The sequence below is a fragment of the Fusarium verticillioides genome, chromosome 4, assembly GCF_000149555.1.
Source record: "Fusarium verticillioides 7600 chromosome 4, whole genome shotgun sequence".
Taxonomy (NCBI): domain Eukaryota; kingdom Fungi; phylum Ascomycota; class Sordariomycetes; order Hypocreales; family Nectriaceae; genus Fusarium; species Fusarium verticillioides.
Genome location: NC_031678.1, coordinates 3,642,656 through 3,669,085, shown reverse-complemented (window position 1 = coordinate 3,669,085; position 26,430 = coordinate 3,642,656). Strand labels below are relative to the sequence as shown.

The following is a 26,430-nucleotide window of genomic DNA, read 5'->3' as shown; positions in this document are numbered from 1 at the left end:
AACAGACCAGACCATTCGTCAATCAACCCATCTTCATCTCCACCACGATTCTTAAGTCCGATAATGTACATCTTGTTACGCACTCCATTAATCACTCCAGGTCTTGGAAGTCAGTCAATCACCAAGACTTTGTGAGCTCAGCGAGCTATGCGGGCGATTCGGCTCCCCTCGTCTACACCATGTCAACAACAGGTTACGTCCCTCCGCCGAATCAAGCAGCTACTCAACATGAAGGAACATCGTCCTTGGCTATCAATAACACATTCTCTCGACGCTTAATGACACTCATCGCACTCAAAACATCCGCGCGCTTCTACAAACATGATGGGCCCTGTATCCCCATCTCAAAGTCTCTCATCGTCAAGAAGGGGCCAATTGTCCACCTCACTGAAGCACCTACTATGCAATTCGTAGCAGCCAGTACTTCTATTCCTGTCCCGACTGTTCACTGCTCGTTCGTGCACAAGAACAGAGCACATATAGTCATGCAGCGCATTTGCGGAAAATCTCTCGCAGAAGCCTGGAGAGGTCTTTCTGAAGCCGATCTGGCGAGCATCTTCGCTCAGCTTCGACGTATGCTGGAGAAATTACGGGCTATTATTCCACCAAGTGGCGCGGGAGTCGAGAGCTGTATAGGCGGTTCATTGCGCGACTCCCGATAACCACGTTCAAGACCACGATTTGGGCCTTTCAAGACAATTCAGGATTTCCATCGGTGGTTACGGGAAGACCTCGAGCCAGACAGCCGTCCAGATCACATCGAGGACCAGGATTGGGAACATGTAAAAGAGATGGCCACCAAACAGGACGGTCCGTGGCCACCGCCGGTGTTTATTCATGGCGATCTAAACCCGTTCAATACATTGGTTAAGGGTGATCAAGTTGTCAGTATCATTGATTGGGAGTTTGTTGGCCGGCATCCGCACTACTGGGAGTATACTTCTGCATGGTATGGAAATCGCATTCAACAGGGCTGACAAGAGTCGCTCACCAAGTTCTTGGATCCATATCCTGCAGAAATGGAGATGGAGAAGACAAGGCAAAGATGGTAGGGCGATCTTTGAGGTTCAAGTGACATTGCCAGCTAAGTCATAACCCGTCTTGGGATTGTTACGTATCCGTTTTGGCTAAAGAGCAGTTGAAACGTTCTGATCCGAGACCTCCCAACCGAGTCAGGTGCTGGGAGCTTCAACGACAAGAGCAAGCCTCTAGACTGAGATAATTTGAGTCTTTGGAAAACTAACAAGATAAAAGAGTGTCTATTATGAAGCAAAGTGAGCTAACGAGTGGAAAGTGAGCTACACCATGCGCAACTTGGAGCACGCGCTAATTCGTTTTCCGAGCTCCAATTTCCAGACTAAACTCCCAACAAGTACGCCGTCCGGATATCCCTCCTAACACTTCACATTCTCGTTGCCAGTGCTGCAGCCAGTGTTCAAGTTCTTACCCGGATCAGAACTATAACTCGTTAGCATTTTGCTTTAAATGACATTAAAATCAACATACCCATCGGTTGGAGCTTTGACGAATCCAGCTTCTTCCCAGTCACCAAGACACTTTTGGCCAGAGGCACCGCATGACTGGCACATTATTTTCCACATATGTGCTATTCTAGTTAGTAGTTTCTCAAAAGAGACAAGAGCGTACCTATACCTTCTCCCAGATACTTCTGCGCCCAGATCTGGCCGACTGATCCAGCAGGGATGTTGCAGTCGATCTTACCACCATCGGTCCAAGTATTTGTAACAGCAAGGCCGAGAGAGACACCCAAGACATCCTTGATAGGGTTCCAATCTAAGCCACCTGAGACTTCAACCGAGACTGATTTGGACCAACTGATGGTTCGGGTACCCGAACCCTCACTCAAGCCGGTGTACAGGCAGCCAGAAGCTGTCTCCCACGGGCCCCAGTAGGATTGAGAGTCGCGGGCCTGCCACTGGTCATACACATAGCAAGGGCCAGTATACTGACGCTTGGATTTGTCGTCTTTAGCTTCTTTGTCTTCGACTTCTGAGACGCTTGACAATGGAACGAAAGACTGTTTGTCCTTTAGATAGACGACGCTATCAGAATTGGGATGTTTCTTGATGTAGTCATTGAGATCCTTTGAGTCAATGATGAGGTCTTTGGGGTGATTAGCAAGGGCGCGGGAATGAAGTTCATCAGCATGGATCTCTCTAGCCTGTAGATAATGGGAAGTGGTAAGAAACCCAGTTGGAGAGGCGCTGGTTAGTCCAGCGAGAGCCAAGAGAAGAAGGCTTGGAAGCATATTGATGATGGTAAGTAAAGTATATGAGTTGAAGTGATGATTTGCTTTGGTGGTGATATCGGAAGTAGTGAGGAATTAGTGAGAATTTATCCTTGAAGTAATAAGTACTGTACCCCGAGATGGGTCGCATCTCGACAATTCCTTTCAAAAACCTGCTCATTCGAAGGATTTACCCAACTCGAGCAATTTTCACAAATATCGCCCTGAAGCCATCATCAATTACATCAGTCGACAGACCAATGTAATCCACTTTGACTCTAAAAGGAAGTGATCTCATTCTCTCAGGAGATCAACAGCGCTTGCACAACTGCCGATACGCATAATTGCATATGTTAGCCTAGAAGGATTTTTAAACTTGAGGACTCTAGGCGCTCGCATTTTGTTTAGGCTTATTGGATGAACTAGCGCAGTGCACTTTACGAACTACTAGAATAGGAAGCCTGTGCTAGCACGGAATTTCGGCATATTTTGCATGGTGACTAAAATCCTTTGCGATCCTGCTATGCAAAACATGGCATGACTGTTTTGCATATGCTTGCAGTAAGCGGGCACTAGAACGTGGCGATGTTGTCAAATGGGGCGATGGTCGAACGAGTCAAGGGCGAAATCAAGTTCAACCTCCTTAAGCCAGAAGAGATCGCACACTGTTTTTGCGTATGTCGCTTTGGCATCATAGACTTGCAGAGCATGTAGCGCGAGATAGAAATGGTTTTATTACGTATTCTAGCAAGACATAAGAATTGAACTGCAACGGTATCTCCACATTAGACCACACAGACAGCCTCCTAGAAGACCTGCCATTCCAAACTACAGATGGTTATTTCAAGGGACGGCCAAAGTCTCGAATAACACATCGAGTTATAAGACTCGGGAGCTACACACTTACACAAGTCCAGTAGTGATCCGCTTTAGGATCGTGCCAATGATGTCAACAGCAAAGGACATGGGTTTGCGGCATTTAGAACTGGACCACTCAGAGACTGGGGAAGGCTGTGGAGGAATGGGGGCCGTCCAAGAACACGAAATTTGCAACCCGAAGATGAAAGTAAATTAGCATAGCTTCGCTTAGGGCTGACTGATCTGCATGCACTACAAGCTGAAACAAGAACTGGAAGTAGAGTCTCCAGAAGACCAAGGGCGCCAGTGGAAAAATGCCGAGCTCAAGAAAAAGCGTCATTATAGCTGGGCGACATTAACTTCCTGCTTGAAGGGTCAGCCACATGCCATTACCAGTAGAGTCAGAACAACAAATTGGAGGCGTACAGCCTGCATCGACCTACGCCGACTCGTTAAAAAAGACAGCTGGTCTTAGTGATGAGAAGATTTATGTAAATTTAGGATAATTTAGGTACACTTAGTATAGACTTAGTGGGTCTTTAGACTACTGATTCCCTAAGTTTAGGTAAGAACCTTCGGGCTAGCAGCAAAGGCGAAAGATAATGGCTTCACACACATCATTCGTGGACAAGAATTGATGACTTATCTCCGTACGTCAGTCGAGATTGGCGAAGACATACAATGGAGTGGCAAGGGATACAACATTCTGATGATCGTGGGCCGCCGACCTGATAGACAGTCCCTCTCTGGAGGAGTGACAGCTCGTGAGCCCATCACAATAACACGGAACAGAAAGGGGATTCCCGTTGCGAAGTGAACTCCGGTACTGCCAAGCGGCTTGTCAGTTATAGGGACTTACTGTGAGGTGCAGCTGTATCCGTATCCGGAGAAAAGGTTTCAAGTCCCTGGCAAGGTTGTGCGAGAGGCAGATTGGGAGTGAGACAATTCGCACTGGCTCAATCGTCTTTCAGACCGATATGCTGACTCGAAAGCCTTGCTGGAACATATCAAGGCAGAAGTCACGCAAGAACTGGTGCCAATTATAAAGGAGGAGTGGCGGGATAAGCTCTTCTTTTTCACCAAGGTGAATTGCCCTGAGTTCAAGATTCAGCTCGACGTGCCCCACGAAAGCCAGATCGTACATCATTATACTACTCGTGTTGAACGATTTTCCGAGGAGACTGACCCGACTAGAAAAGTTATCCGCCGAATTGAGGGAGCTGTCCTCAATTCTGAACCTAGTCCTAGGTGCTGTGAGGAGACCAAAAGGATTGTGAAAGAGGGAACAGACACTCTCGTCCCGTATTGCGACGACGAAGTGGGGAACTACCGCCGAAGGCTTGATTCAATGAGCGAACATCAGCACGCCACTACCCTCACCTACCATGAACTCCAGCATTTCTTTCTTCAGAACGAAACCCTCCACGAAGAGGAGGACCACAAGGGACAGGCTGAGAAGGCAAAGAGCATGGAACCGTTGGCATCCGACCTCGCGAAAGCGAAGCAAGACCTACCAACCACGGATTAACAAGGATTTGAGTTAAAATCATTGACTTCGGACGAGAGATGTTCTGAGTATCTCGCAACGAAACGCAGCATCGCGGTTGAAGAGCAGAATTAATGGTCCAAGTAGTTATCTCGCTCGAATCGGTCGCACTCGGGAACAGCGACACCTATAATCAGGGGCCTGATCAGCGTGCTCATAAATTCGAGATGAATGGACTTCTAAAGCTCACCGAGATTTATGGATGGAAGCCATTGACATAACAGTCTCTCCAGTCCGCCTAGCCCAGCTTATTTGAGCCCCATCATTGGAAAGTGCAGAACATTATACATGAGCGGCTTATGCAGTACAAAGGGTTATGCTAACAGAGCATGAATTGGGATTACGCTGCAGCTATGAAAAACCCAAGTCCTTCTCAAAATTCCTCCACTTCGTGCCAATTGGCTGAACAAGCGTAAAAGCCGCACCAGCCTGATTCATCTCTTGCACCCCATTAGTCAAATACAGCGGTGTCATCTCTTCATCATCACTAAAGAACAACTTTGGCCTGTCCAGTCTCTTGAACATCTGCCAAGATCCATCCGTAAAAGTGACATTTGAACTAAAAGCCTCCTGGAGCTTGAAATGCCACGGTCCCGTGAGCTTTTGCGAGAAGAGATGGGATCCAACACGGGGCCATTGCTGTTTATCGTTTTCAACGTAGTCTATCATCCAGTGGTTTATGGAGTGCCAGCTGCCTCGCTTGTCGCGCCATATAAAAGGGTCCATTCTGGGTTTTTTTGCTCTGTGACGTTCAATGTTGCTTGGTATTTGAGCTTATAATTCCCATTCCAACGCTTGGCAGTGAAGATTGAATAGTCTTTGATCCCAAGAACTATTTCGCTGGATGGGTTGTTGCGCGTCCAGAGAGGGAATGCGGAGGGGTTGGTAGCGTGGATGCCAGCTGGACGGTCGCTATCAAGAATTATCTTGAATGGGGACCATGGAACACGAATATCGTCAGCAGCCGAAACAGAAATATTGTTAGGCCACCTGGTGTAGCTAATGCTTTCGCACTTCGTGAGCTTCTTATCATATTCCACGCCAATGCTGTACATGAGGTACTTCTTATCAGCAGGGCTCCAGACGAAGTCTGGATTATGTGCGAAGTTCTTGGAAACATCTTGGACATATTCATATGGCCCTTGAGGCCCGTTATGCGATTCGGCACGGATGACGTAAGAATGAGGGCGCCAACCCTTCAGACCGCAGCCATGACTGAACTGCACTATGAATAGATGGAATAGCCGCTTGTTATCACGATCTTGAACAATCCGACCTCCCCAAGAGGCATTAGGCCAGATACCAAAATCTGTGGGACTGGGAGGCTCGTATGTATGGTTGTAGCCAGGGTATCGTGTCGCCGGAGCAAGATCAAGACGACCGCAATCGTTGCCAATCCAGCCTGGATCACAACGGCAGACCTTTTTCCATCTCGAACATATTCTGTTCAGACTGCAGTCCTCGTCATTTTTGCAAGCATTCGCAAATCCAATAGAGAGAAAGGCCAGTAGGTAGAAGAGATACAAAGTGCGCATCATGTTTAAGTATCAGCAAGCCAGCGACTCAATGCCTCAATATCATAAGTTGACCTCGCTGATGAGCCGATAGGCATAAAGTTTTTATCCTGCTCCTGATCAAAATTTCGTGGCAGACTGATATTCTGGAACATCCACGTCTGATAGGAGGATTATCTCACGCCTCAATCATGCATACGCATACGGAAGATCATCTTGTTGCTTACCCTCAAGGGAACCCACCCCGCAATGACTGAAGATCAATGAATCAGCTCGGTATAAATCTCACCGAGATGCCTCAAGAACGTCATTCCCAAGGCAAAACAGGAATGAATCGAGGGTCGGCCATCTCAGCTAAAGCAGGTACCTAGTCTAAAGTCCACTTATCCTACGCTAAATTTATACTAAATTATCCTAAATATGCCTGAGACTTTGTTGAATAAGAGTGTTATTTTGAGTTGATAGATGCCACATCTGACGGGTCACACCACGTGTCTCGCACGTTCTTCTGCAAAGTTTTCTCGTTCCCGGTGCGGAATGGTGAGAGGAGATATCCCTAAGCCTGATCAAGTGCGCGCCGACTAAGGGTACAACCTTGAGGATGAAATAGAGGAAGCACACGATGAACCAATGGAGTAGTCGAATGATGAGCACGGGTATTGTCCCGGGTGGCTTGAGGATTACGAAACAGAAGGCTTTGAAAGCCGCCCACGGATCCATGGCGATAGTCAAGAGGACCTGCCCGAGCCAGCACATGACATGCTAATACAAGAATGCGGCGATGTGGCAGACCACGTCGAAAAGGGTCTTCATGATACGCATCGCGGATCCATTTTGCAGCGAGGTCGAGAAAGCAGGCAAGACAAACGACCGGATATCTCGCAAAGTCGCAAGCAGATCGTCAATTTGGTCCTCGAGGGACTTCTTGGCGCTGGTTCGTCCGGGTTCCAGTTTGCCGTTGTCTGTGGGAGAGAGATCTTCGTGAGTGCTGGTTGTCGTGGAATCCTGAGGAGACGTCATGCTACCGTAGGTTTTGGGCAGATCTTCCGAAGGAGCAAACATGACGCGAGAGATGTAGCTGTTCACGATCTCGAGCGCAAACTCGGAGTCCGGATCCGGTGGATTGGCGGGGAAGAGACTGTCTCCAGTGCTATCGCCTCAACAGAGGTAGATGAGAGAGGCCACAAGGGCGGCGAGCATGGGGAATGAGCTGTATTGATATTCTACTGCAAAAGTGGGTCATATTTTACACACCTTTCGTTCGCCTGACAGTGCATTTTTCTATTATAACATCTTATTCTACAACACCCATATCCGAATTTAATTACACAACAACTAGATATCTCTAATCGCCAGACCCAGACGATTCTATCTGTACTTATTTCTAGCCTTCAAGGGATCGTGCGCTTCATACACGAGTAGGGTGGCAAACCGATCGATGCGGGACTCTTGAGTACCATATAAATGAGCTAGACTATCATCACTGTCCCGACTTTTCCAATAGCTCCCCTACTCGTGCCTTGACCTTGTTCAACTCTTGCTCCAGCTGCTCACCTTGAAACTTACCAGGCAACCACCAAGGAGCAATCTTCTCAACCAATTCTTCCAGCAATGCCATCTGCTCCCAATGATCCTTCTTGATTCCTGCCAACGGTGTTGCTACACCATTGCTCTCCAACCGCTTTAAATACACCTCGTACATATCTTTAGGCCAGTCGCCATTGTTGGCGATGCAGTCATTCAGGAACTCATCGAGCGGTGGAAAGAAGCCGGAGAACTCAAAGTCCACGATGCCGGTGATGTAGGGAGGTTGGCCAGATACAAGAATGTTTCGTGGGGATAGGTCGTAGTGGGTGAATACAAACGAGTCGTCTTTGGTGTTCAGGCTGCTGATGGTAGGGAGGTCTTGCTGTATGAATGCCTCCAGAGGCTGTATGAGATCTCTATTTGGTGCAAATGTCTCGTTCGTCTCCAAAGTTCTCATCTTGTTCTCAATTCTGAGTTTGTAGTACTCTGCCACGGAAGTGATGCCGTCTTTACAATAGAGCTCTTCTCCAAGCATGCCTCTGATAACAAACTGCATTTCGCTGGTGCCATCTGAGCTTGGGATTTCGATGTCAGGCTGGCATGCCATTTGATGAAAGGAAATGTTTCCAGTAAAGTGCTCAGGAGGGACATTACGCCGCCACTTGGTAACATAATCCGCCAACTGTGTTGCCAGACGAAACTCGTCATCGTTGTTGAGCGCAGCTAAGTTGATGGGCTTTCCGGGAACTCTCGTCATTAATATCCAACCACTCGCAGTCTCGTCTACACCGCTGAGCTTCACCTCCTTGCGCTGTGCGTCCTTGGTGCCGATAGTCATTCCGTCTTGGGACCAAGCTATCGCACGAGGTGCTGGAATTTGAGGGCAAAAGTGCTCCAGCAGGAGGAGACAAGAAACCTCATTCTCAATCTTGTCTGGCCCAAAACCTCGACCATTGATCTTGAGCACAAGCTTATCGACTGCGGTTGCATCGTTACGAGTCTGCGATCTTCTGCGGCATTCTAGATAATAGATTCGGTTGTTAAAGGACTTCAAAGCTGAAAGAGCCTCCACTTCTACGTCGGTAGTGTCGGGGAGTATATGGCGCACTAAACGGCCGATGTTCTCGCAGGACATGCGCACACCAAAGTTTGGATGATGCGGTGGTGTTGACGGTCGGGGATCAGATGACATCTTATTTGCTTGTAGATACCGAGATTTGCATGAAAGAACAGAAGGTTTATTGTTATAGCGATAGCAAGAACCACAATTGAAGATCGCTGCACGTTTTTGCGGCAATGCGGGGTGACTCATCCCCCGGCGACAGGTCTCAACACGATGGTCTGGCCACCCGGCCTCTGAAGCTATTTCACAAACATGATCATAAAAAGCAATCCTCTCGTAAATAACAAAATCCTTCAACATACTTGCTCAGCCCCCAGAACCATCTTCGGTGACTCTCGCATTAATCGTCCCGAGATGCGAGAATAGAACCCTAGTCTTCTTCCTCCGCATGACTAAACGCAGCGATGCACGCCTTCTCCAAATCCTCAACGCGCTCACCTGTCTTGACCAAAACAGCACGCAAATTCTCTCGAAATCCCTCCATCTCACTGTAGTTCTCGTGTACCGCTCGTGCCTTTTCAATGTGATCCAGCGCTCGGATGTGCTTCTTTGCTTTCTCGACCTTGTCAATCGCTTCGGTATGTCGTGCCCGCAGCTCCTCGACCGTAAATCCGCCCAGAGAGGCAGAGGATGTCTGGAGAAAAGAGTCGAGTAGTCTGTTCATGCCATTGAAGTACACTTCTCCCATGTTAGCTAGAGTTCCGGCCAGGATATCGTGATTGGCTTGTTCTCTCAGCCCATTGCTCGTGGTATCGATCATTTTCTTGCTGTGCTCGCGGATTTGTTGGAGTTGGTCTTCTTTGGCTCTCAGGGTTACCAGTGCGTATTTTGTAGCTGTCTTTTCAGACTCTGCTCGTTCCAAATTCCCCATTGCTTCTGCTCGAAGCTGAGCGAGTCTTTCCGGCTTGATGCCCGTCATGAGTGTCTTGTACTTGTCATACATCGAGTTCCCTGTGCTGTTCATCTGCTCGAAAGTCCGCTTTCTCGTCACTGGTGGAGCGGATTGTGTTTCACTGTTTGTGGGCTGAGGCTGCGTCGGTGTTGCATGTTCGTGAGCGGTAGGCGCTTCCACAGTTGCTGGGAGATTGTCGTTGTCATTTGCGGAAGGTGCCTCATGGCCAGGAACTGTCTGAATGGGTGTAGGCTCACTTTGCTCGCTCGTCTCGACTTTGATGCCATTGGACTTTTCGCTTCCACCCTCGATGTGAACAGCAGTCGAGCTTTGTCGTCCTTGGACAGAAGCCTCTGGGGCTGTAAACGCTCCCTCATGATTGATCTGGCCGATGATCTCTTGCTCTAGTGCTTGGGAGAGACAATGCTCCCCACCATCACCCACGGCCGTTCTGAGGGCGCCATCTTCAGCCCAGAGAGAGTCGAGGTCGATTCCATAGGTCTGCGCAGCCTGTGTAATTGAAACCAAGATTCCCACATACGATGAGGGCACTGGAGTACCAAACGACCTTTCAAGGCCAGCCCGAATATCAGCGGGAAGCCAATTCGGACCACCCCAGTTGTTGGTCAGCCACTGAGTGTCGGCGGCAACCATCCTGAAGTAGCCATCCCAGTAGCCGCTGTGGAACCTCCCTGCTTCCCTCGTAGCTTGTTGATGAAGCGCCCCGCGGTCTTGGCAGTGGCTGATAATCTCGGAGAGAATAGATGTGATATCGGCAGCGCAATTTGACACGATCTTGAGTCCACGAGTGAACTTTTCCGAGATATGTTGTGGCGTGGTGCAATCTTGGATGTAAAAAGTCAGGAACCGGATCTTCTACGATTTGTTAGCCTCTCAGAGGACCGAGTGTGATAGTCACTGATAGGGGACTGACAATATTGTCGGTGGAGGGTGCGGATCGTCGGGCGGGTACATGCTGAGGAGGTGTTTGGTGAGCGGGTGCAACTGGAGGCTGAACGATGGAAGTGATGAGCTGTCGTCGCGGGCGACTAGTTCGCTGATCATCTGTTGACTGGGAATTCATCTCTGCAGCTCGAGCGGCTCTCGTGATTCTCCTCATCTTGTCAGAATAGAAGTCGGATTGAAATGTATTGATGAAGATGGACACCAGAAGGCGAAGGCGCAGGCTGCAAGGTCCAGGTTGTAGGCTCCTGCCTTGTGTAAAACACCAATCAACAGAAAAGCGGGGCAATAAAGAAAACGCTGCAAGAACGAGGCAGTGATTACATTAAGAGCTACTGGAAACTGCCCGTCGCTCTAGGTAGGTATAGAATACTTGAGCCTTAGTCTCGCATCAGGTATAAGATATCGACTCCTCTGGGTTTTACGATCAACGAGAAGTGGAAGAAGAGAGGTTTGCTGTCAAGCGAAATCACTTGCGTGTTTAATAAAGTAAATATTATGATCGCGGCAGAGACGGTACAATTTGGCTAACCCAGCCAATAATTTGCGGTGCCCCAAAACTGATCTTGCAGCCAGTTGAAGTTGATTCAACTCTGGTCTGCCGGCCCGCAGCACTGCCTGACACTGACCACGGCCCATACCCAAATACCTCACTGCCAGCTTTCCAAAACTCCTCTATAGCCTTCACTCGTCCCCTGAATTCAATCGTTGTGTCAGCAGCAATGACAAATGAGGTCGGATAAGCAGGAAAAGCCCATTCACTGCTCCTCTCCTCTTCCTGGGCCTCGAGCACGAGCATCTCATGGATGCGACTTGGGCCAGGGCTAACTTTGACTCCTCTTTGAGCATCAAGGTCCGTGTCGCTGAAGAGCTCGCTGTGCAGCCACGGGCGGCTGATGTTGACAACGAGGGCAGAAAATGAAATGCCGACATCGCAGGATGCCATCTCCTGGCGCAGTTCCTTAGGCAAGTTAGCATCTCCCAAGGTCCAGAGGCCATAGCTGGCGCTTCCACCTCCGTAAGTCTGTATATCAGATGCAGAGTAGGATATCGTGACTTTACTCCATGTAATTTCGTCACTGCCGTTCAGCTGCCCAAGATCATTGCCATGCCACTCCGCGGCCTTAGCTTTGCAGGCCGTAGCCCAGGCCTTGGGCGCGAGACCAACCCCGTAGACTTCCTCTCCATCGCCGCTTGGGTCGTCTATCGCAGAGCTCCTCATCGCCTCCTTACTGTTTTCGATGCGCGCCATAGAATCCACCTGAACCATACCAAAGATCATATCGACCTCCATCTTCTTTCCATTGATAACCCAATCCATCCATGCAGCTTGAATAGCATTCTTGTAGGACTTTGCTTCACTCTTCATCCATTTATCAAAATATTCCTGTCGCTTTTTGACGTAGTCCTTGGTCCCCTCTTCAATGGCACTTTCCGCCTTACGAGCAGCATTGATCTTTGCCTGTTCCCAAGCCTGCTGCCGTTCAGCCCACTTCATCTCCTTGTCGCGATAAGCTTCAATGACGGTCTTTGAGGTTCCGGGTATTTTCAATTTGAGAAGCTCCATTGACTTTGCGTAGTCCATCTTTCCATGGCTGGGGATGTCTGGGCTGGGAGTGACTACCGGACTTGCGGGAATTAAACTGTCGATGGCGCGAGCATAACTGTGTGCGACACTCTTTCTTTCGATGCCGACCTATGATGCGTCAGCACTGAGGTCTGGGTGAGATGGTGCTCTGCATACTGCGCATTTGGCTACCGGCATCATTCGGTCAACTAAGCTGGCTTCAGCCTGTCTGACATTTGCTGGAGGGAAATGATGTTTGGATTCATTATACACAAATGAGTCATCGCGGTCCGAGTTGACCAGATCAATCACAGTTCCAGGGGCGGTGATGGTCAGGTACTGCTCTGGCCCGATGGGGAGAGATGCGGAGATGGCATCGCTAACCTGTGCGCTCACGCTCGCAATGGAGGTGAGAGCTTCTCTAGGCAGTTTATCAAAGTTGGAAGGCATAATATTTCGCAGGTAGGTAGAAGTTCAAGCCCAGAAGACTTGGAAGTTAGATCAATATCGGATGGAATGCGATGATAAACTCTCGCGCTTTTAGGCCTCGTGTCACTTACTCCCAGTGTTTGGTAGACTTCAGCAAGCCACATTTTACACAACTGCGGGCCTTGCATGGGGACAACAAAAACAATTCTTAGTGACAAAAACATTCAGGCGCGTTCGGCGTAAATTTAGTGGACTCTTGAAACAGCACTTCTGGCACCTCGAATCACCGTGGGAAGTCTTCTTGCTCCATGTGAGCAGTTCAATCGATAGCGCGCTGTATCAAGTGGGCTGACAGACCAGGAATGGTAAAGGCGATGGATAGTTTGCTGCAGGTCTTAGGTACAACAGACCAATGGAACGAACCCTTGTGATTGTGGGATGGCCAAGTCACCTTGGCGATATCGCTCATGCGCTGGAGGGCGGCATAGAGAGGGAGTGTGCATACGAAATGTGCGTAATAGGGCAAAAATATAAAGTTCACACACTGCGCATATAGACAGAGTTGAAGGTTTCGGCAAAAAACTAAGACTTGCGGTTTGTGTGGATCGAACACACGACCTTCAGATATCAGTGGATTGAAGTTTGACTTCAGTCTGACGCTCTCCCAACTGAGCTAAACCCGCTGACTAATAATTATTGTTTCGCACGTTCTAAGGTATACATAGTCGCAGCGTCGGCAAGACGTACGTACAGTATACTTTCTAAGCATTTGCGATCAAATCCAATTGGATATTGAACTGAGAAGCAGGTTTTGGATTGTTGTTCACATAGATGGCGTACTGCGTAAAGTGAACTCTTACAGAGTTTTGTTATAAAGTTCGTAGACCTAGTAGGCAATGGTTATATCGTGCGCCTGGCCTCGCTCTGTACGTCTTTGAGTTCTCTAAACCTAACCTTGGAGAAACCACAGGAAATATAGTTCAAGAACACAATTGACTTACTCTTTATCGTGTGAGTAAGCGGGCTTGTCACACTGAATGGAAAATATTTAAACCTCCTGTTGCCCTGCGCCGCCTCACTGTTTTTTCCTCTTGCAGATACCTCGCTTTCCTACATATCTATACCATGGCTGCTACCTTGATCTTGGCAGAAGGGCCTTGCCTTGCAATTGCTGTGGTACACCTCGTGGTAATTTTCATGGCAGAGTTATACAAAAAACTGATGAGTACGAAAGCTGGTCTTGTATAGCAATGTTATAACTGACTACTGTCGTAGGCGTAATTTGCCGAATCACCAGGTGGGAAAACACACGCGAAAGTGGAACAGGTACGAGGATATACTCGCAAGAGAGTTCGAATTACTGATCAATATCGATTAGACTATGAAGACTCGATGAGAAGGGCGGATGCCGAAGCAAACAACAAGGAATCTGCGATCGAGCTAAGTCTCTGGATGAAACCACCTTCTTCAACACTTGGAAACGGACTTCCTCATCACACACAGCTTATCCATGACCACGCCAATCCTAGCTCTCTTGATGCTTCTAGACTGCAGAGACTTCCTGATGAAATACTGTCGATGATCATCTCCTGGCTCTCAAAAGGGGATAGCGAAGGTGGCCTTGCTTTCTTTGCCTTGCGGCACGTTTCTCGGCGCTTCCGACGCCTGACAGAAGGCGCTGAGTTCAAAGACCACTATTTCTCAACCCGGTATTGTTGCAAGTGGTGTTCTGGAGGCTATGAAGATTTGTCGAGTCCTGGAAGAGATCCGTGGCAGGTACGCCATTGCTTCGAGTACAACGTGCCATTCCCGGATTTGAAGGCTAAAGTTGGGAAGCTGATGCGAAAGGACTATGCTTGCAAAACTTGCCAGAGGCTTAGAAAATCAGATTCTCTGTGGAAAGATCCTGTCACTTGCAAGTTTCAAGCGCTCGACCCCTGCTCGCGGTCGTCATGGTCAAAGTGCGACCCCTGTGGCGTTGAGCACCCTAACGCGTGCTTTGCCAGATGGCAACGCGTCAAGCCCAAGAGTGTCTGCATTGGAAGGCAAGGCCATATCATATAAAGAGCCGCATCGACGAGGGGCAGGATGGCGAAAGGCGGATATTGGTGGGGCGCTGCGACCATGAGGATCACTCTGAACCTTGCAGCGAAGGCAAAGGTCCGCAGGCATTTGCTACAAAGCTTCCGGGCGGGATGACTGTGGTACTCATCTTCTGGAGAGGACATTCTGGCGGTGACCCATCCGTTTTTCATCCGAGTGGCTATTTGTATAAGACAAAGCTTAGGGAAGCCATTCAGAATATCCGATTACAGGGAGGCCGACATATGGTACCGCAACGAGGAGTCAACTCTATGGCAGAATGGGACTCTATCGCCGAAATCGATGGATCAGAGTCTATCTCGCCAGACCTGATCAAACTTCGCGGTGGCTGGGCATCCCAAGACCCAGGTCGCCCGCACGCCTGCAGCCCATTCCGCACCTTAAAGACGGCTAGCGGTCATTGTGAGAAAGAAAAGGGCTGTATCGTTGTGACATATCTCAGAAGGATATGCTTTGACATGCCGGAGACAAGCGGGGGAGGCCTACCCCATGATTGGTTCCACGCCATGCATACAGCTTCCTATGAATATTCTGGCCACTATGGTGTCCCTGAGACTTGTCGTCATACGAGCTGTCGTTATCACTACGGCGAGGGGATGGTGACTAGCTATCCTGTGCTTAACAAGGCTGCGCCTACAAGAACGACCGGATACTAAACAAGGGTTCCGCCATCCTGATTGATTTGGGATAGCTCGTCACCTAGTGCGAAAGGTTTTGCGAAAGGATCCAAGCTCATCAGATGCTTTGCGCCAATGCAAAGATTTCTGTGGTCAGGATATTAAGCCTATCCTGGTCCGTGAAGATGACAAAAATAAAATCTGCTTTATTGCATATACATGGATAATTGAACCCCACTCTAGTACATGCATTTATTAACGCTGTTTGCAATGTCTCTGGGCTTTTTGCTTTCCTCGTGAAAAAGGACGATTATCTTCGCCTGGCATAAGAGAATAATTGAGCACTCAAGAAGGTAATTGTCCCGATTTTCAGTCAGTCCGATCTTACAATCATGAGATAAAAGAAGATACTAAGATGGTAGATGAATACAAGCACACAAGACACGGAGTTGCTAGAGCAACTATTCCTCGACATTTCAATAAGCGATGTCCTCCATCCTAGGGAGGGTGCTCCCGTCTTCGAGCCCTGGGCGAGCGAATACGTGAACGCAATTCGCGAGTGCAGGTTCGGCGACGCGATCTGGGCGCGGTACCAAATGCTTGGGCAGACAGTCAATGGGTTGTGCAGAGGGAAGACCATCATTGAGAGAATCACTGAAGATGCGATGGGCTACAAGAAATACTCATCCGAATTCTATGATGAGGCTGTCGCCTTTTACAGGGCTAACAACAGCAGCTCCGACGGCCATCCTGAGGTAATTGAGATTATCTTGCGGATCGACACTGAAGACCTTACCGGGAAGCATATCCCTGAGGATGGCTGATAGGCTCTGTTTTATTCGTTCTTGTGGATGGTCTGTTGGTTCTGAGTCATGTCGTCGTATTCGATGTCGGTGATGCACTTCGGATGTCACGGCTCATCCGGAGAATCCGGGAAAAGACCCCCTCAATTAATTCTATCTATTTTACTTTGACATCTGTTTTAACCTGCGCGACAACCACTCCCCAGCAGTATAAACCTTCTCCTCACCAACTTTCCCGCCGACAGTAACGACAGGTTCATCTTTGTACTGCTCAACAGGCTCCATCAACACATCATCAGCTGGTCTGACAAAATACACCAAACTGTACCGATCTAGTTGTCCTGACGGTCCAGGTAAAGGCACAACGCGATGTTTTCCCGACTTGAGGCGTCCATTGCTGAACTTGACCATTGCATCGCCGAGATTGATGATAGCGTGTCCGGGTAATGGTTTGACAAATGCCCATTCTCCTTGTCTTGCAGGGTCGTGAGGTTGAATCTGAAGACCGCCGACCCAATTGAACAGCACGGTGATGCTGCCAAAGTCCGTATGGGATGCAAGACCAATTCGTTTGCCATCTACCGAGTCACAACCTGGCATCTTGGTCATTCTGATATGATCTCCAGAAATTGAAGAGATGTTATTTCTCCTGGCAAACTCGTCGGATGGTAGGTCAAGTTGCTGGGCCAAAATGCGAAGGATCATAAGTCCCAAAGAGTGAGAGTTTTCAGCAAACTTCCCCAACTTCGTCCACTGGTTGGTGATCTCGGCAGGATAGTTTCGCGACTCAGAGTTTCCCAATAAGTGATCTTTGCTCACGTTGAAGAACTCTGTTGTATCAGGTCGTGCATCTTTATCAGTCTGCTTGACTGCCCCGGCGGGTTTGTAGCCGAACATTTGTTTACCTCGCTCAGCGAGACATTCCATCTTTTGGTTCAGAGGGATGTTCAGAGCGCGTTTTGAGATAGCGAGGACATCTTCCGTGTCGTTCAGAAGAGATTGTCCTGCGGGGTCATCGGTGAGGTCAAGATAGAAGAAGCCATCTGATTGAGAAGCTTTGAGAACTTTGTTCATCTCATTTTCATCAGAGCACTTTAGCTTGGAGTATGAGATTCGAGCGATTGGCACCGTAGGCACATCATCCGGGAATGGAGGAATGGTGTTGTCAAGACTGCCCATGCTGGTAGTTCGTTTACTGTAAGATATGTGATGAACTAATTGGAGACCTCTAAATGATCGATTGAAGCTGGCCGGTTCGACTGTTAAGTATTGAGTGGCTATTGTTAGTGTACGGGAAGATCCATGAGACGATGACGCCGCTCAGCATATATACAGTCAAAGCGCAACGACATGGAAAGCTCTGTCTTTCGGCAGTTTGCTGATTGGAGAAGAGAACATGGGGAAATGTATGCTGCGTCACATGCCAAGAAAAGAAATACCACGTTGAAGCAGCTAGTTTGTGTGTTGGCGGTAAGAGAGAGAATAGGTGTCAATTGACTTGCTTTATCATCTGTGCCTCCGCAGGAGTTCTGACTAGTACCTAAGCTTAGGATCTTTATCCTAAACATTGATGAGACTTAGGTAAGTTTAGTGTATCCGTAATTTAGTGGGTAATTATGGCTAGCCGCAGGCAACGGTATCTATCATGGTAGTCGTCCATCTCTGTCCGTCCTCACGGCATGGCTTCATCTTGGAGCAAAAGACAGTCGCTATGTATTTATTCTATGTTTCGTAAGATTTATCCAACTCCATCAATCTATACAACACCAACCTTCTATTCATCATCATCTTCTAAATCCCCTCCAATGACATTCAAATACAACTGCTCCTGCTTCTTAACCGCCTCCACAATCTCCTTCGGGACCGGATCCTCGTCAACCAAAACAATCAACTCCTTCAATTTCCTACAACTAAAATGCATATTCTCAATAGCACTAACAAACAAATCCGTAACCTCTTCATCTGTACCCAACGGATTAAAAAACTCTAATGTTTCTAGTTCAGGCGGTAGTCCAACAGAGTGCAGCCGTGGCTTCTTTGTAGTCTTTCCAAAAAGTTGATAGTCCCAGTTTAGGCGTAGTGTTTTTAGCGCGGTGAACTCGCGCAGGGCGAGGGGGCGTGCGCTGGCGAGCATGGGGAAGTCGATGGTGATGGTTTCTAAGGAATGGCATTGTTCTTTGAGGGAGAGGATGTAGTCGCGGATGCTGGCTGAGCTTTCTTCGAGTTCGGGCTCGGGCTCTTCTCTTTGGGTGAGGACGAATTCTTTGAGGGCTTCGGGGAACATGAGCACGTCTGAGAGCGCGTCGTCGTTGATGTCGCATTCTATCAGATGGAGTTTGCTGAGGGCTGTGTTGTGCGGACGCTCGATTAACTCGAAGCCTCTGTCGTCTAGTTTTGCTCGCTTGATGACCAGTGTCTCGAGGGTTGGATGTGTAAAGATATGGATGTTCTCTTGGAGATCCCAGTACTGATCGGCCTCATCCTGGTAGAACAGGGTACAGGATTGCAGACAAGCGAGATCGAAGGGTCCGTTGAAGAGATTTCCGATACTGTGCAGAAGACCAACCGGTACAGCAATATCCAATGTTTTGAGATTCGACATGGTTGAGATTGTATGCGATACGGAATTGGTTGGCTCTAGCGTGTCGGAGATGAGACGTGTTAACTCTGAAGCCGGGTATGCCAGCTTAACCCCCTCAATAGCAGATCCGCGCCTTGGCCGTCGATTAAGCGATTGACTAAAGATGAGATGAAGTTCCGGTTTAAGCCACTGAACCGTATTATACAGCACAGCATCCGCAAGGGCATGATAGCGCTTGTTCAGCCGCGACACACTGCAGAGGTCGTGCTTGGGCAGTATTTCGAGTATCGACACGAGAATCTCATCTGTGAGGCGCGCGAGGCTATCGCAGTGAGCGCCATGGTGAAGAGGAATGGCGACCATGTCTGGAACGTCGAGTAAAGATAGTGAGGAGAGATGTGATACGATGTTTAGAGTGGTGTGTTGTGCTCTCGAAGTTGGAGCGATTAGCGCGTCTAGTGACGTAGCGGATTGAGCCATTTTATGTGGAACCGTATGGGGTAAGCCGGGTTATGTAAGCGAGAATTGGTGAGACTTGGCGAGGTTAGGGCGATCAAGACAGATTTCAGAATGCGGAGAGGAGAGCACAGACGCGGATCATGCCGGGGTAGGAAGTATTTATAGATTTAGGGAGAGGTTTGTCTATTTATGTAAGGGAAGGGATTTATTCTGTGTCCGAGGACAAGATATAGGTGCCTGGAATGAGTCAGATACAAGGTTTGTCATTCACCGAGCATGATCAAGGTTGGAAGGCTAAAATGTCAGTTGCGAAATGTTAAATTCAAGGACCGTGAATCTTGATGCGAGTTTAACGCGAGACCAGGTGACTTTGCGCCACTGCGAGTGGCCTTGACACGCTGCCACGCCGTATCGAATTCATCCTTTGCCCAGCATTGAATAAAAAGATAACCAAGACTGCAGGAATCCTTTTATTTAAGCTCATTAATTGGTGGAAAACCTCGACGTTGGTGTCCATGCCTTTGTTTTGACTACCCTGGAGAGCTTGACGATCAACCATGTTTTTCTTAGAGGAAAGGACCGTGACTTTGGCGACGGCATCATCAGGTCTCGTGACCCTACCTCGTACGAAAGTATTTTCATACCTCAGACAGTCTCTATGATGTTGAAGCTAATTTTCGCTTTTAATCTGTTCAATAAAATCTTGCCTACAAAAATCGCTTGGCATCATTATATTCGCCAATCAATCTGTCACAATGAGCACGTGGAAAAGCTTGCGCCTCACCAGATTGCTTGGCAAATCGTCCGTTTAAAAGATTTAATCAAGGTTCATCCATTAAAATAAAACATTATCTCTTTATTTCTTCTTCTGTAAACTTTATCATGGATGAACGCGTTCATGCCACAGTACGATGGATTGAGGCGTCAGTCAAAGCCTCACCTTACATCTGGAGTGCCGCTGGTCTCACATTTCTTCTCGGCGTGCAATTACTCTTGGCGGTAGCTATTCTTCACGGAGATGAGGCCACCGTGAGAAGACAATTGATCTCTTTACAACGTATCGATATCGATAACGAAGCAGCGTCGACTGAGACGGAGACAAATGGTACCAGAAAGAAGAAATCCACGAGCCAATCAGCAGAGCAGATCATTGAACTTTTTCCAATCGCTTCATGCGCAGCTATCAAAGTCAGCCCAAATCAAAATCTTGACGACCAAGATACATACAATAACTGTTACATATTTGCTATCGACTCTCACCAAGCAGACGAGCAGGGTTTCTCAATCTGGAAATCTCTCGACCATCAGACCAAACCTGCATTATCGCAAGTCAAGACAGAATTATGGCTGCCAAAGCCAAATGCCGACAACAGCGATTCATTGGTTCAGGCCGGTGGCTGCATCGTCATGTCATTCGCTGATCCCGCAGTGCCAGGTTGGCTGGAGCGCATCGCTGGAATGATTGGCAAGAATTTCAAGACGCCTCAAGTTACTTGCATTCTGCCACTGCAATTTTCACTGGAGGACATTGAACAGAACAAGCTCGTTATGAAACCTTTCAGGATTGACGGGGAGAATGGGAAAGGGTTGGACCTGGAGAAATTCCCCGCGTTTTCGGATATTTTGCCGAAGCTGAGACTTTTCCTTGGGTATTCTGAGCAGCAGGGCATCACCATTTTCAAGCAGCTGTGAATACACAACAAGAGGGGAAAAAGATACGTTCAATGTAAATTGTGGTGGAATAGCATGTAAATCCTCGAAACGAAATTTATGCCTCTAGCTGCTGCCGATAGCTGTAGATATCACGTTGCAATCGCCCCTCCGCCAGATCTGCAGCAGCATTACTACCCCAAACTCCATCAGTGAACCGATGTTGCCGTAAAACATCTATAGCCTGCTGTCGCAAGTCCCAATCCTCGCTGGTGACAGCGACAAAGTATAGTGCCTCCACAAGACCGTTTGCGAGAAAAAAGCCAGCCTGGGCTGGTCGGAGGCCGAGGTCATGGATTAGCTGGAGGGCGAGATCTAGAATGGTTTTGCAATTTTTATCGACGGTGCTTTCTGCATTATCGCCTGTGTTGGTTGCCAGATTGAGGGTAACTTCGACCATTATGCGTCTCATTCTGAGCGCAGTCACATGCTTCTCTTCTTCTTGAGATATAACGTGTAGGCTCTCAAAACGCCAGTCCCAAAGCTGTAGAGAGTACTCAGTGGACAGAATTGAGGCTTCGCTATCGGAAGGCTTGAGTAATTTGGCGTGTATCGCATCGAGCTGGCGTAATAATGTGCACACGGACGGTGTATCAGAAATACCCTGCAAAGCTTCTTGAGAGCGACTGATCCAGCAATGGGACGTGCTGTCGGTTGTTGAGATAACGCGAGTCTGTGTGTCTAATCTCATATACAGCCCTAGTATATCCGTCATCATATGTTGGCCCTGACCTCTCAAATCGCCCCATTCATGAATGAGCGCCAAGCCATTTCTCAGATGAACGAGAGCTTCTTGGCGAAGACCTTGCAAAGAGCAAAGATACGTGAACAAGAAGTTCGCAACCAAGGCAGCCAACTTTGCAGATGTGGAGAGCACGTTGGTCTCCTGAAAGCAAATGGAGAGGGTTTTCATGGCCTTTTGGTACTGCGAGAAGATAAACATATCGCAGCTTGTGGACTTTATGCCCAGGAGGATAGACTTCTGGTACGCTGACGCGAGTGCTGCCAGGGCGTGTCGGACGGGCGTGTATGTATCTGAGTTGTGTAATACATCATATGTCCAGAAGTGAGCGTCGAAAGAAGAGGCGATGAGTGCTGCGATCCTGGTTCGGAACTGGTAGATGGCTTGACTTTCGGGATCACTGCCTCCAGAAACTATCGGTTGAAGTTGAAGTCTACCGCCCAAGGTGAGGGGAGTGAGGTCATAACCATCGCACTTACGGCCAGTGGAGACACAGCGATTACAACTTGGCTTGTCTTCATCACATTTGACTCGACGAATGCTGTCTAGTTAGTTACTGGCTGTCGTTGCGAGGGTCGCCACTGACCGACAGGTGATACAGCCGGTTTTGCGCTTTGTAGCGTATCTTTTCTTCCGGGGCTCCGCAGTATTCATGTTCAGAACTTTCTTCGAGATCTCAGCGAAATGACTGAATCAACACCTTCTAAGGCTCGAGAGGTGGAGGATTGTGATATGACCACGACAAGTATTACTAATGGGGCTGTTGTCGCATTATGGAGTCTCGTCCGTGCGGCCCATTGGTCGTCTCGTTCAATTCAATGCGCTAGTCCCAAAGTGTTAAGCCGAGAGTCGTGTCTTCGATGGATGGAGGGATCTTTTGATATCAAGACTGACGATCAAGAGGTGATTGGTAATGCCATGAAGGTGTTCCCGGATAAGGAGACGTTCAAGCTGACTGTTGTGTCATGACTTTGGGGTATAAATCTGGCCTCTTCCGCCATGATAGTGAATATCTGCATCATGCTTCCAAACCTCAAAGACACGACACTGAAAACGCCATCTCAACCATACCATTCGCCTTAGAAAATGTCATATCAGAAGACAATCTCATTATACCCTCATGTGGCACCCGCGCCCGGGACGCCACTCGTCGAAAACGAAGTCAACTCGACCCTCTTCTCCCCTCTTCAAGTCCGAGGACTTACCCTCCAAAACCGCATCGCCGTCTCTCCCATGGGAATGTTCAGTGCCAACGAGGGACATCTGACTGACTTCCATCTCGTCCATTATGGCTCCTTTGCCACCAGAGGTGCCGCACTCGTCATTGTTGAAGCTACAGCCGTAGCTCCCAATGGTCGCGTCTCAACTGGAGATTCAGGTCTTTGGCAGCATAGCCAGATTTCACCTTTAAAGCGGGTAGTTGACTACATTCATAGCCAAGGACAGAAGGCGGGTATTCAGCTCTGTCATTCTGGTCCCAAGGGTTCCATGCTTCCGCCGTGGCTTGCTAAAGGCGACCCGATGGTGCAATTCCCACTTGTAAATGAGGAAGCTGGCGGATGGCCGGATGATGTCTGGGCACCGACTGCGATTTGTCATGGCCCAGGGTATCCTATGCCAAAAGAGATGGGACACAAACACATCGATCTTGCGATTGATCAGTTTGCTAGTGCCGCCAGAAGAGCTGTCGAAGCTGGCGTTGGTAAGTCGTTTGTCTCTAGTCGTGGGACTACAACTAATTGTAGAAGACTTTATCGAACTCCATGGCGCACATGGGTACTTGATCAACGCCTTCCTGTCCCCTCTCACGAACCATCGGACAGATGAATATGGAGGCTCTTTCGAGAATAGGACGCACTTCTTGTTCCGTGTCCTGAAAGCCATCCGGGATGCCATGCCGGACTCTATCGTTCTCTCGTTGCGGATTTCAGCCGTTGAGTGGATGGAGTGGAGTGGCCAAGACTATTGGAACCTTGAGGAGTCCATAAAGCTTGCCAAGCTTCTTCCCGAGGCCGGGGTTGACATTCTTGATGTCTCATCTGGCGGCAACCATAGTGACCAAAAGATCGACGTTCATCCGTACTATCAGGTTGATCTTGCATACCAGATCCGACAAGCCCTCAAAAACGATGGCATCGAACTGCTGATCGCTGCAGTGGGGTTCATCGATAACCCTGCCATGGCTGAGAGTGTCGTTCGTGGTAATATTATTGAGGCAGTACAGAAGATGAACGGGACAAACGGAGACGCTGACAGGGGAAAGGATGAAGAGCCTCAGGCTGACTTGGTTATGGTTGGGAGGCAGTTCCTACGCGACGCAGGATTTGTACTTACAGCTGCCAAGAGTTTGGCCGTGAAAGTCCAGTGGCCCCTCCAGTACTCTAAGGGGAAGTGAGGAGACGTCTTGATATTCTACTGGTTGCAAATGGCTACGAGGACTAATGCAATTCGTGACGGCTGCAATAGAAGTAAAGTTCAATTGATCAAGGGCTTTCAAAATATTGAACAAATGCAACACAAAACTCAGAATTTCCCAGTATATCCAGCTGGCCAGCCCGGATAAAAATGAATGGCGCAATCGCATCAGATTGCTTCAGGTCTCCCCTCAAATTCCACGGTACTCGCTAACATCCTGGAATCTATCGCTCAGTCAGAAAGCTGATAGGTAAGCCAGATTTCCTGATCAGGGCCCTCCCAGAAGACATAAGTCGTTTTGTCATACTTGAGCCCACAAGCACTTGACATCTTCTTCAGATGCTGCCCGCCAATCTCATTACCCAGGTTTCTCTGACCAGTCCAGGAGTACGGGTTCAATTTGTGGTCAGAATACCAGAGTCCCTGATCAGGTCCACCAGAGCCAACCCAGAACAGCCGAAGGTGTTTGTCGTCTTCCACAATAGCCGTGGGATTCGTGCCGGGATAGTAACCCTGACCTCCAATCTGGGCTGACACAGAGTGCTGCTGACTCCAACCACCGTCTTCCCTGGTGCAGTACCAGGTTTCGTTACCGCCACGGCCACTCCAGAATACATGCAGCTTTTTGTTGAAGAAGACAGCGCACGGGCTGGTCCCTGGGGCTATGCCGACATTGTCGATTTGGCCAACTAGACCCCACTTATCACCATCAAACCTGGCATAGAAGATACCGTCATCACCAGCGCCACTCCAGAAAAGCTGGATGGCATCCTGGTCAACAGCGGCGTTTGGCGAGGTTCCAGGCAGAAATCCCATACCGCCGACTTCAATGCTGACAGAATGGAGCTTTGACCAGCTAGAACCATCAAAGATGGTATAAAAGGTGCCGTCATTACCTTTTCCATTGAAGAAGATGTAAAGTTTGCCCTCGAAGGCAACAGCAGAGGGAGAGGTGTTGTTCGCGACACCGATGTTCCTGTCGCTGATATGTTGGATGCGCTCCCACTTCCAATCTTTCATGGAAGTATAGAAGATACCGTCATCTCCTTTTCCAACATAGAAGACAAAGAGTTTTCCTTGGAAAGTGACGACTGCTGGAGATGAATGGTCATAAAGACCGATACCTGTGACGAAGTTGGACAGGTTCTGCTGCTTGTTGAACGGCATGTTCGTTTATTCAGTTTGGAGTATTGGGTATAGGATGATGTGTTAACGGATAGTAATGAAAATATAAGGCTTGAGTGAAAATTCCTCTGGGGGAAGAGGACCACTCTTTTATACAACGATGGCCAGTACTGCTATCTCACATTTCATGCTGAGAGTCCTTTCAGGTCGAAAGCTTTGTGCATCTTTCTGATCAGGTAGCGAGGCTGCATAATACTTGTTTCTTCTCAATATGTGATCAAGATGCATGCTCAGAGTGGAGCGTATCAAAGCGTAACACATGAGAAGGCGTCCTATAAGCCACTGAACCTTGGGGCGGCCTAATCTAGAATATCAGCTCTCCACGTTTTTGAAATATGGTAGTACGTTTTCAGACTAAGCGACAAATTACATTCCATGAAAAATCCAAGACGGATCAACAAGAGCAATGTTTCTTTTCAGTGTTTTGACGGCTCGTGACTATACTCAAGTTCTGCTAAAGGATTCCCGAATGAGCAATGACAAGAGAAGAGAAGGAAACCTACAATCATAAAGGTATAACTTGTCTAATGAGTTCGTCCAGGTAATTAGAACTATTAAATTGCTTTTACCTTCCTCTTAGACATTTGAATTGTAGTATATCAATAGCATTAGTATTGTGTACTCTCAGTGGCGTTTTTCTACTCAGCCAGCCTTTTAGCCGCCCAGACAACTCGAGGCCTTATAGTCCCTGACCTACAGGCTTGGTGGCTGAAGTTTATTGACAAGATACAGTAAACATTGCGAGAACTAAACTTAGCGATCAGGCCAAAGTCTGTTTTTCTATGCCAAGAGACTTGGCTTAGCTTGTATGATGAAAGTCAGTCAGCGTCCTCTTGTCGGTTTCTACCAAAGACATTATCTAGTAAAAGTAACTACTGTACCTGAAGTTATCTTCAAAGTTTACTGATATGACTATCCGATTGCAGAAACAGTTATTAGTCTCACTGAAGATGCCTGAGTATCAGCTGGGTCTTATTTTGGACAACTCATCAACTTAAATTTGCGGGGAAAATGTGATACATCCATGTGGCTTTATTCGCATACTTATGGCTAGCTGAGTGATCTAAAGCCTCGTATACAACAGGAATTCTCAACTGCGGACATCCTAGATAGAGCTTGAAAAAGCGGTCCGTGAATTGCTAACGGGA

At 48.2% G+C, this 26,430-nt stretch overlaps 17 protein-coding genes and 1 non-coding gene across 20 annotated transcripts; 6 read left to right on the top strand and 12 right to left on the bottom strand.

Moving 5' to 3' along the window:
* Positions 1–9: 9 nt before the first annotated feature.
* FVEG_17219 (hypothetical protein) lies at positions 10–1,735 on the top strand. 2 transcript variants are annotated; one of them, XM_018906477.1, is made up of 2 exons: positions 10–1,293; positions 1,344–1,735. In XM_018906477.1, exon 1 carries the CDS (start codon positions 180–182, stop codon positions 660–662), a length of 483 nt encoding a protein of 160 aa, XP_018760195.1. In that variant the 5' UTR covers positions 10–179; the 3' UTR covers positions 663–1,293; positions 1,344–1,735. The 2 variants fall into 2 exon arrangements, with proteins under 2 accessions (XP_018760195.1, XP_018760196.1); XM_018906478.1 differs by having other exon boundaries at positions 1,357–1,692.
* On the bottom strand, positions 1,395–2,269 carry FVEG_12315 (hypothetical protein; the record flags this gene model as incomplete). The annotated part of the gene is made up of 3 exons (XM_018901666.1): positions 1,395–1,458; positions 1,507–1,606; positions 1,654–2,269. 3 exons carry the CDS (start codon positions 2,267–2,269, stop codon positions 1,395–1,397), a joined length of 780 nt encoding a protein of 259 aa, XP_018760194.1.
* A 1,220-nt stretch (positions 2,270–3,489) lies between these two features.
* FVEG_12314 (hypothetical protein) lies at positions 3,490–4,634 on the top strand (the record flags this gene model as incomplete). The annotated part of the gene is made up of 3 exons (XM_018901665.1): positions 3,490–3,597; positions 3,672–3,870; positions 4,078–4,634. 3 exons carry the CDS (start codon positions 3,490–3,492, stop codon positions 4,632–4,634), a joined length of 864 nt encoding a protein of 287 aa, XP_018760193.1.
* Positions 4,635–5,329: 695 nt separating this feature from the next.
* On the bottom strand, positions 5,330–6,187 carry FVEG_12313 (hypothetical protein; the record flags this gene model as incomplete). The annotated part of the gene is made up of 1 exon (XM_018901664.1): positions 5,330–6,187. The coding sequence occupies one exon, from the start codon at positions 6,185–6,187 to the stop codon at positions 5,330–5,332; it is 858 nt and encodes a 285-aa protein (XP_018760192.1).
* A 393-nt stretch (positions 6,188–6,580) lies between these two features.
* FVEG_17218 (hypothetical protein) lies at positions 6,581–6,922 on the bottom strand (the record flags this gene model as incomplete). The annotated part of the gene is made up of 1 exon (XM_018906476.1): positions 6,581–6,922. The coding sequence occupies one exon, from the start codon at positions 6,920–6,922 to the stop codon at positions 6,581–6,583; it is 342 nt and encodes a 113-aa protein (XP_018760191.1).
* Positions 6,923–6,928: 6 nt separating this feature from the next.
* On the bottom strand, positions 6,929–7,228 carry FVEG_17217 (hypothetical protein; the record flags this gene model as incomplete). The annotated part of the gene is made up of 1 exon (XM_018906475.1): positions 6,929–7,228. The coding sequence occupies one exon, from the start codon at positions 7,226–7,228 to the stop codon at positions 6,929–6,931; it is 300 nt and encodes a 99-aa protein (XP_018760190.1).
* Positions 7,229–7,428: 200 nt separating this feature from the next.
* Positions 7,429–8,934, bottom strand: FVEG_12312 (hypothetical protein). Its single transcript, XM_018901663.1, has one exon. It carries the CDS (start codon positions 8,883–8,885, stop codon positions 7,647–7,649), a length of 1,239 nt encoding a protein of 412 aa, XP_018760189.1. The 5' UTR covers positions 8,886–8,934; the 3' UTR covers positions 7,429–7,646.
* A 252-nt stretch (positions 8,935–9,186) lies between these two features.
* FVEG_17216 (hypothetical protein) lies at positions 9,187–10,828 on the bottom strand (the record flags this gene model as incomplete). The annotated part of the gene is made up of 2 exons (XM_018906474.1): positions 9,187–10,584; positions 10,643–10,828. 2 exons carry the CDS (start codon positions 10,826–10,828, stop codon positions 9,187–9,189), a joined length of 1,584 nt encoding a protein of 527 aa, XP_018760188.1.
* A 303-nt stretch (positions 10,829–11,131) lies between these two features.
* FVEG_17215 (hypothetical protein) lies at positions 11,132–12,688 on the bottom strand (the record flags this gene model as incomplete). Its single annotated transcript, XM_018906473.1, has 2 exons — positions 11,132–12,367; positions 12,416–12,688. 2 exons carry the CDS (start codon positions 12,686–12,688, stop codon positions 11,168–11,170), a joined length of 1,473 nt encoding a protein of 490 aa, XP_018760187.1. The 3' UTR covers positions 11,132–11,167.
* Positions 12,689–13,257: 569 nt separating this feature from the next.
* FVEG_17214 lies at positions 13,258–13,350 on the bottom strand. The gene has a single exon. It is a non-coding gene; the product is annotated as a tRNA-Phe (tRNA).
* Positions 13,351–13,792: 442 nt separating this feature from the next.
* On the top strand, positions 13,793–14,731 carry FVEG_17213 (hypothetical protein; the record flags this gene model as incomplete). Its single annotated transcript, XM_018906472.1, has 2 exons — positions 13,793–13,855; positions 13,994–14,731. 2 exons carry the CDS (start codon positions 13,793–13,795, stop codon positions 14,729–14,731), a joined length of 801 nt encoding a protein of 266 aa, XP_018760186.1.
* A 951-nt stretch (positions 14,732–15,682) lies between these two features.
* On the top strand, positions 15,683–17,705 carry FVEG_17212 (hypothetical protein). 2 transcript variants are annotated; one of them, XM_018906471.1, is made up of 2 exons: positions 15,683–15,740; positions 15,810–17,705. In XM_018906471.1, the coding sequence occupies exon 2, from the start codon at positions 15,810–15,812 to the stop codon at positions 16,209–16,211; it is 402 nt and encodes a 133-aa protein (XP_018760184.1). In that variant the 5' UTR covers positions 15,683–15,740; the 3' UTR covers positions 16,212–17,705. The 2 variants fall into 2 exon arrangements, with proteins under 2 accessions (XP_018760184.1, XP_018760183.1); XM_018906470.1 differs by having other exon boundaries at positions 15,683–15,759.
* Positions 16,353–17,369, bottom strand: FVEG_12309 (hypothetical protein; the record flags this gene model as incomplete). Its single annotated transcript, XM_018901662.1, has 1 exon — positions 16,353–17,369. One exon carries the CDS (start codon positions 17,367–17,369, stop codon positions 16,353–16,355), a length of 1,017 nt encoding a protein of 338 aa, XP_018760185.1.
* Positions 17,706–17,872: 167 nt separating the features above from the next.
* FVEG_12308 (hypothetical protein) lies at positions 17,873–19,251 on the bottom strand (the record flags this gene model as incomplete). Its single annotated transcript, XM_018901661.1, has 1 exon — positions 17,873–19,251. One exon carries the CDS (start codon positions 19,249–19,251, stop codon positions 17,965–17,967), a length of 1,287 nt encoding a protein of 428 aa, XP_018760182.1. The 3' UTR covers positions 17,873–17,964.
* Positions 19,252–20,090: 839 nt separating this feature from the next.
* Positions 20,091–21,066, top strand: FVEG_12307 (hypothetical protein). Its single transcript, XM_018901660.1, has one exon. It carries the CDS (start codon positions 20,113–20,115, stop codon positions 20,920–20,922), a length of 810 nt encoding a protein of 269 aa, XP_018760181.1. The 5' UTR covers positions 20,091–20,112; the 3' UTR covers positions 20,923–21,066.
* On the bottom strand, positions 20,950–22,336 carry FVEG_17211 (hypothetical protein; the record flags this gene model as incomplete). Its single annotated transcript, XM_018906469.1, has 2 exons — positions 20,950–22,223; positions 22,269–22,336. The coding sequence occupies 2 exons, from the start codon at positions 22,334–22,336 to the stop codon at positions 20,999–21,001; spliced, it is 1,293 nt and encodes a 430-aa protein (XP_018760180.1). The 3' UTR covers positions 20,950–20,998.
* Positions 22,337–22,768: 432 nt separating this feature from the next.
* Positions 22,769–24,077, top strand: FVEG_12306 (hypothetical protein; the record flags this gene model as incomplete). Its single annotated transcript, XM_018901659.1, has 2 exons — positions 22,769–23,384; positions 23,428–24,077. 2 exons carry the CDS (start codon positions 22,769–22,771, stop codon positions 24,075–24,077), a joined length of 1,266 nt encoding a protein of 421 aa, XP_018760179.1.
* Positions 24,078–24,328: 251 nt separating this feature from the next.
* Positions 24,329–25,264, bottom strand: FVEG_12305 (hypothetical protein; the record flags this gene model as incomplete). Its single annotated transcript, XM_018901658.1, has 1 exon — positions 24,329–25,264. One exon carries the CDS (start codon positions 25,262–25,264, stop codon positions 24,329–24,331), a length of 936 nt encoding a protein of 311 aa, XP_018760178.1.
* Between the last annotated feature and the right edge of the window lie 1,166 nt (positions 25,265–26,430).

What these genes read in the sequence shown, in the direction of transcription:
- FVEG_17219 (XM_018906477.1), top strand. Translation starts at nt 180, where the DNA reads ATGTCAACAACAGGTTACGTCCCTCCGCCGAATCAAGCAGCTACTCAA.
- FVEG_12307 (XM_018901660.1), top strand. Translation starts at nt 20,113, where the DNA reads ATGGATGAACGCGTTCATGCCACAGTACGATGGATTGAGGCGTCAGTC.
- FVEG_12312 (XM_018901663.1), bottom strand. Translation starts at nt 8,885, where the DNA reads ATGTCATCTGATCCCCGACCGTCAACACCACCGCATCATCCAAACTTT.
- FVEG_17212 (XM_018906471.1), top strand. Translation starts at nt 15,810, where the DNA reads ATGAATACAAGCACACAAGACACGGAGTTGCTAGAGCAACTATTCCTC.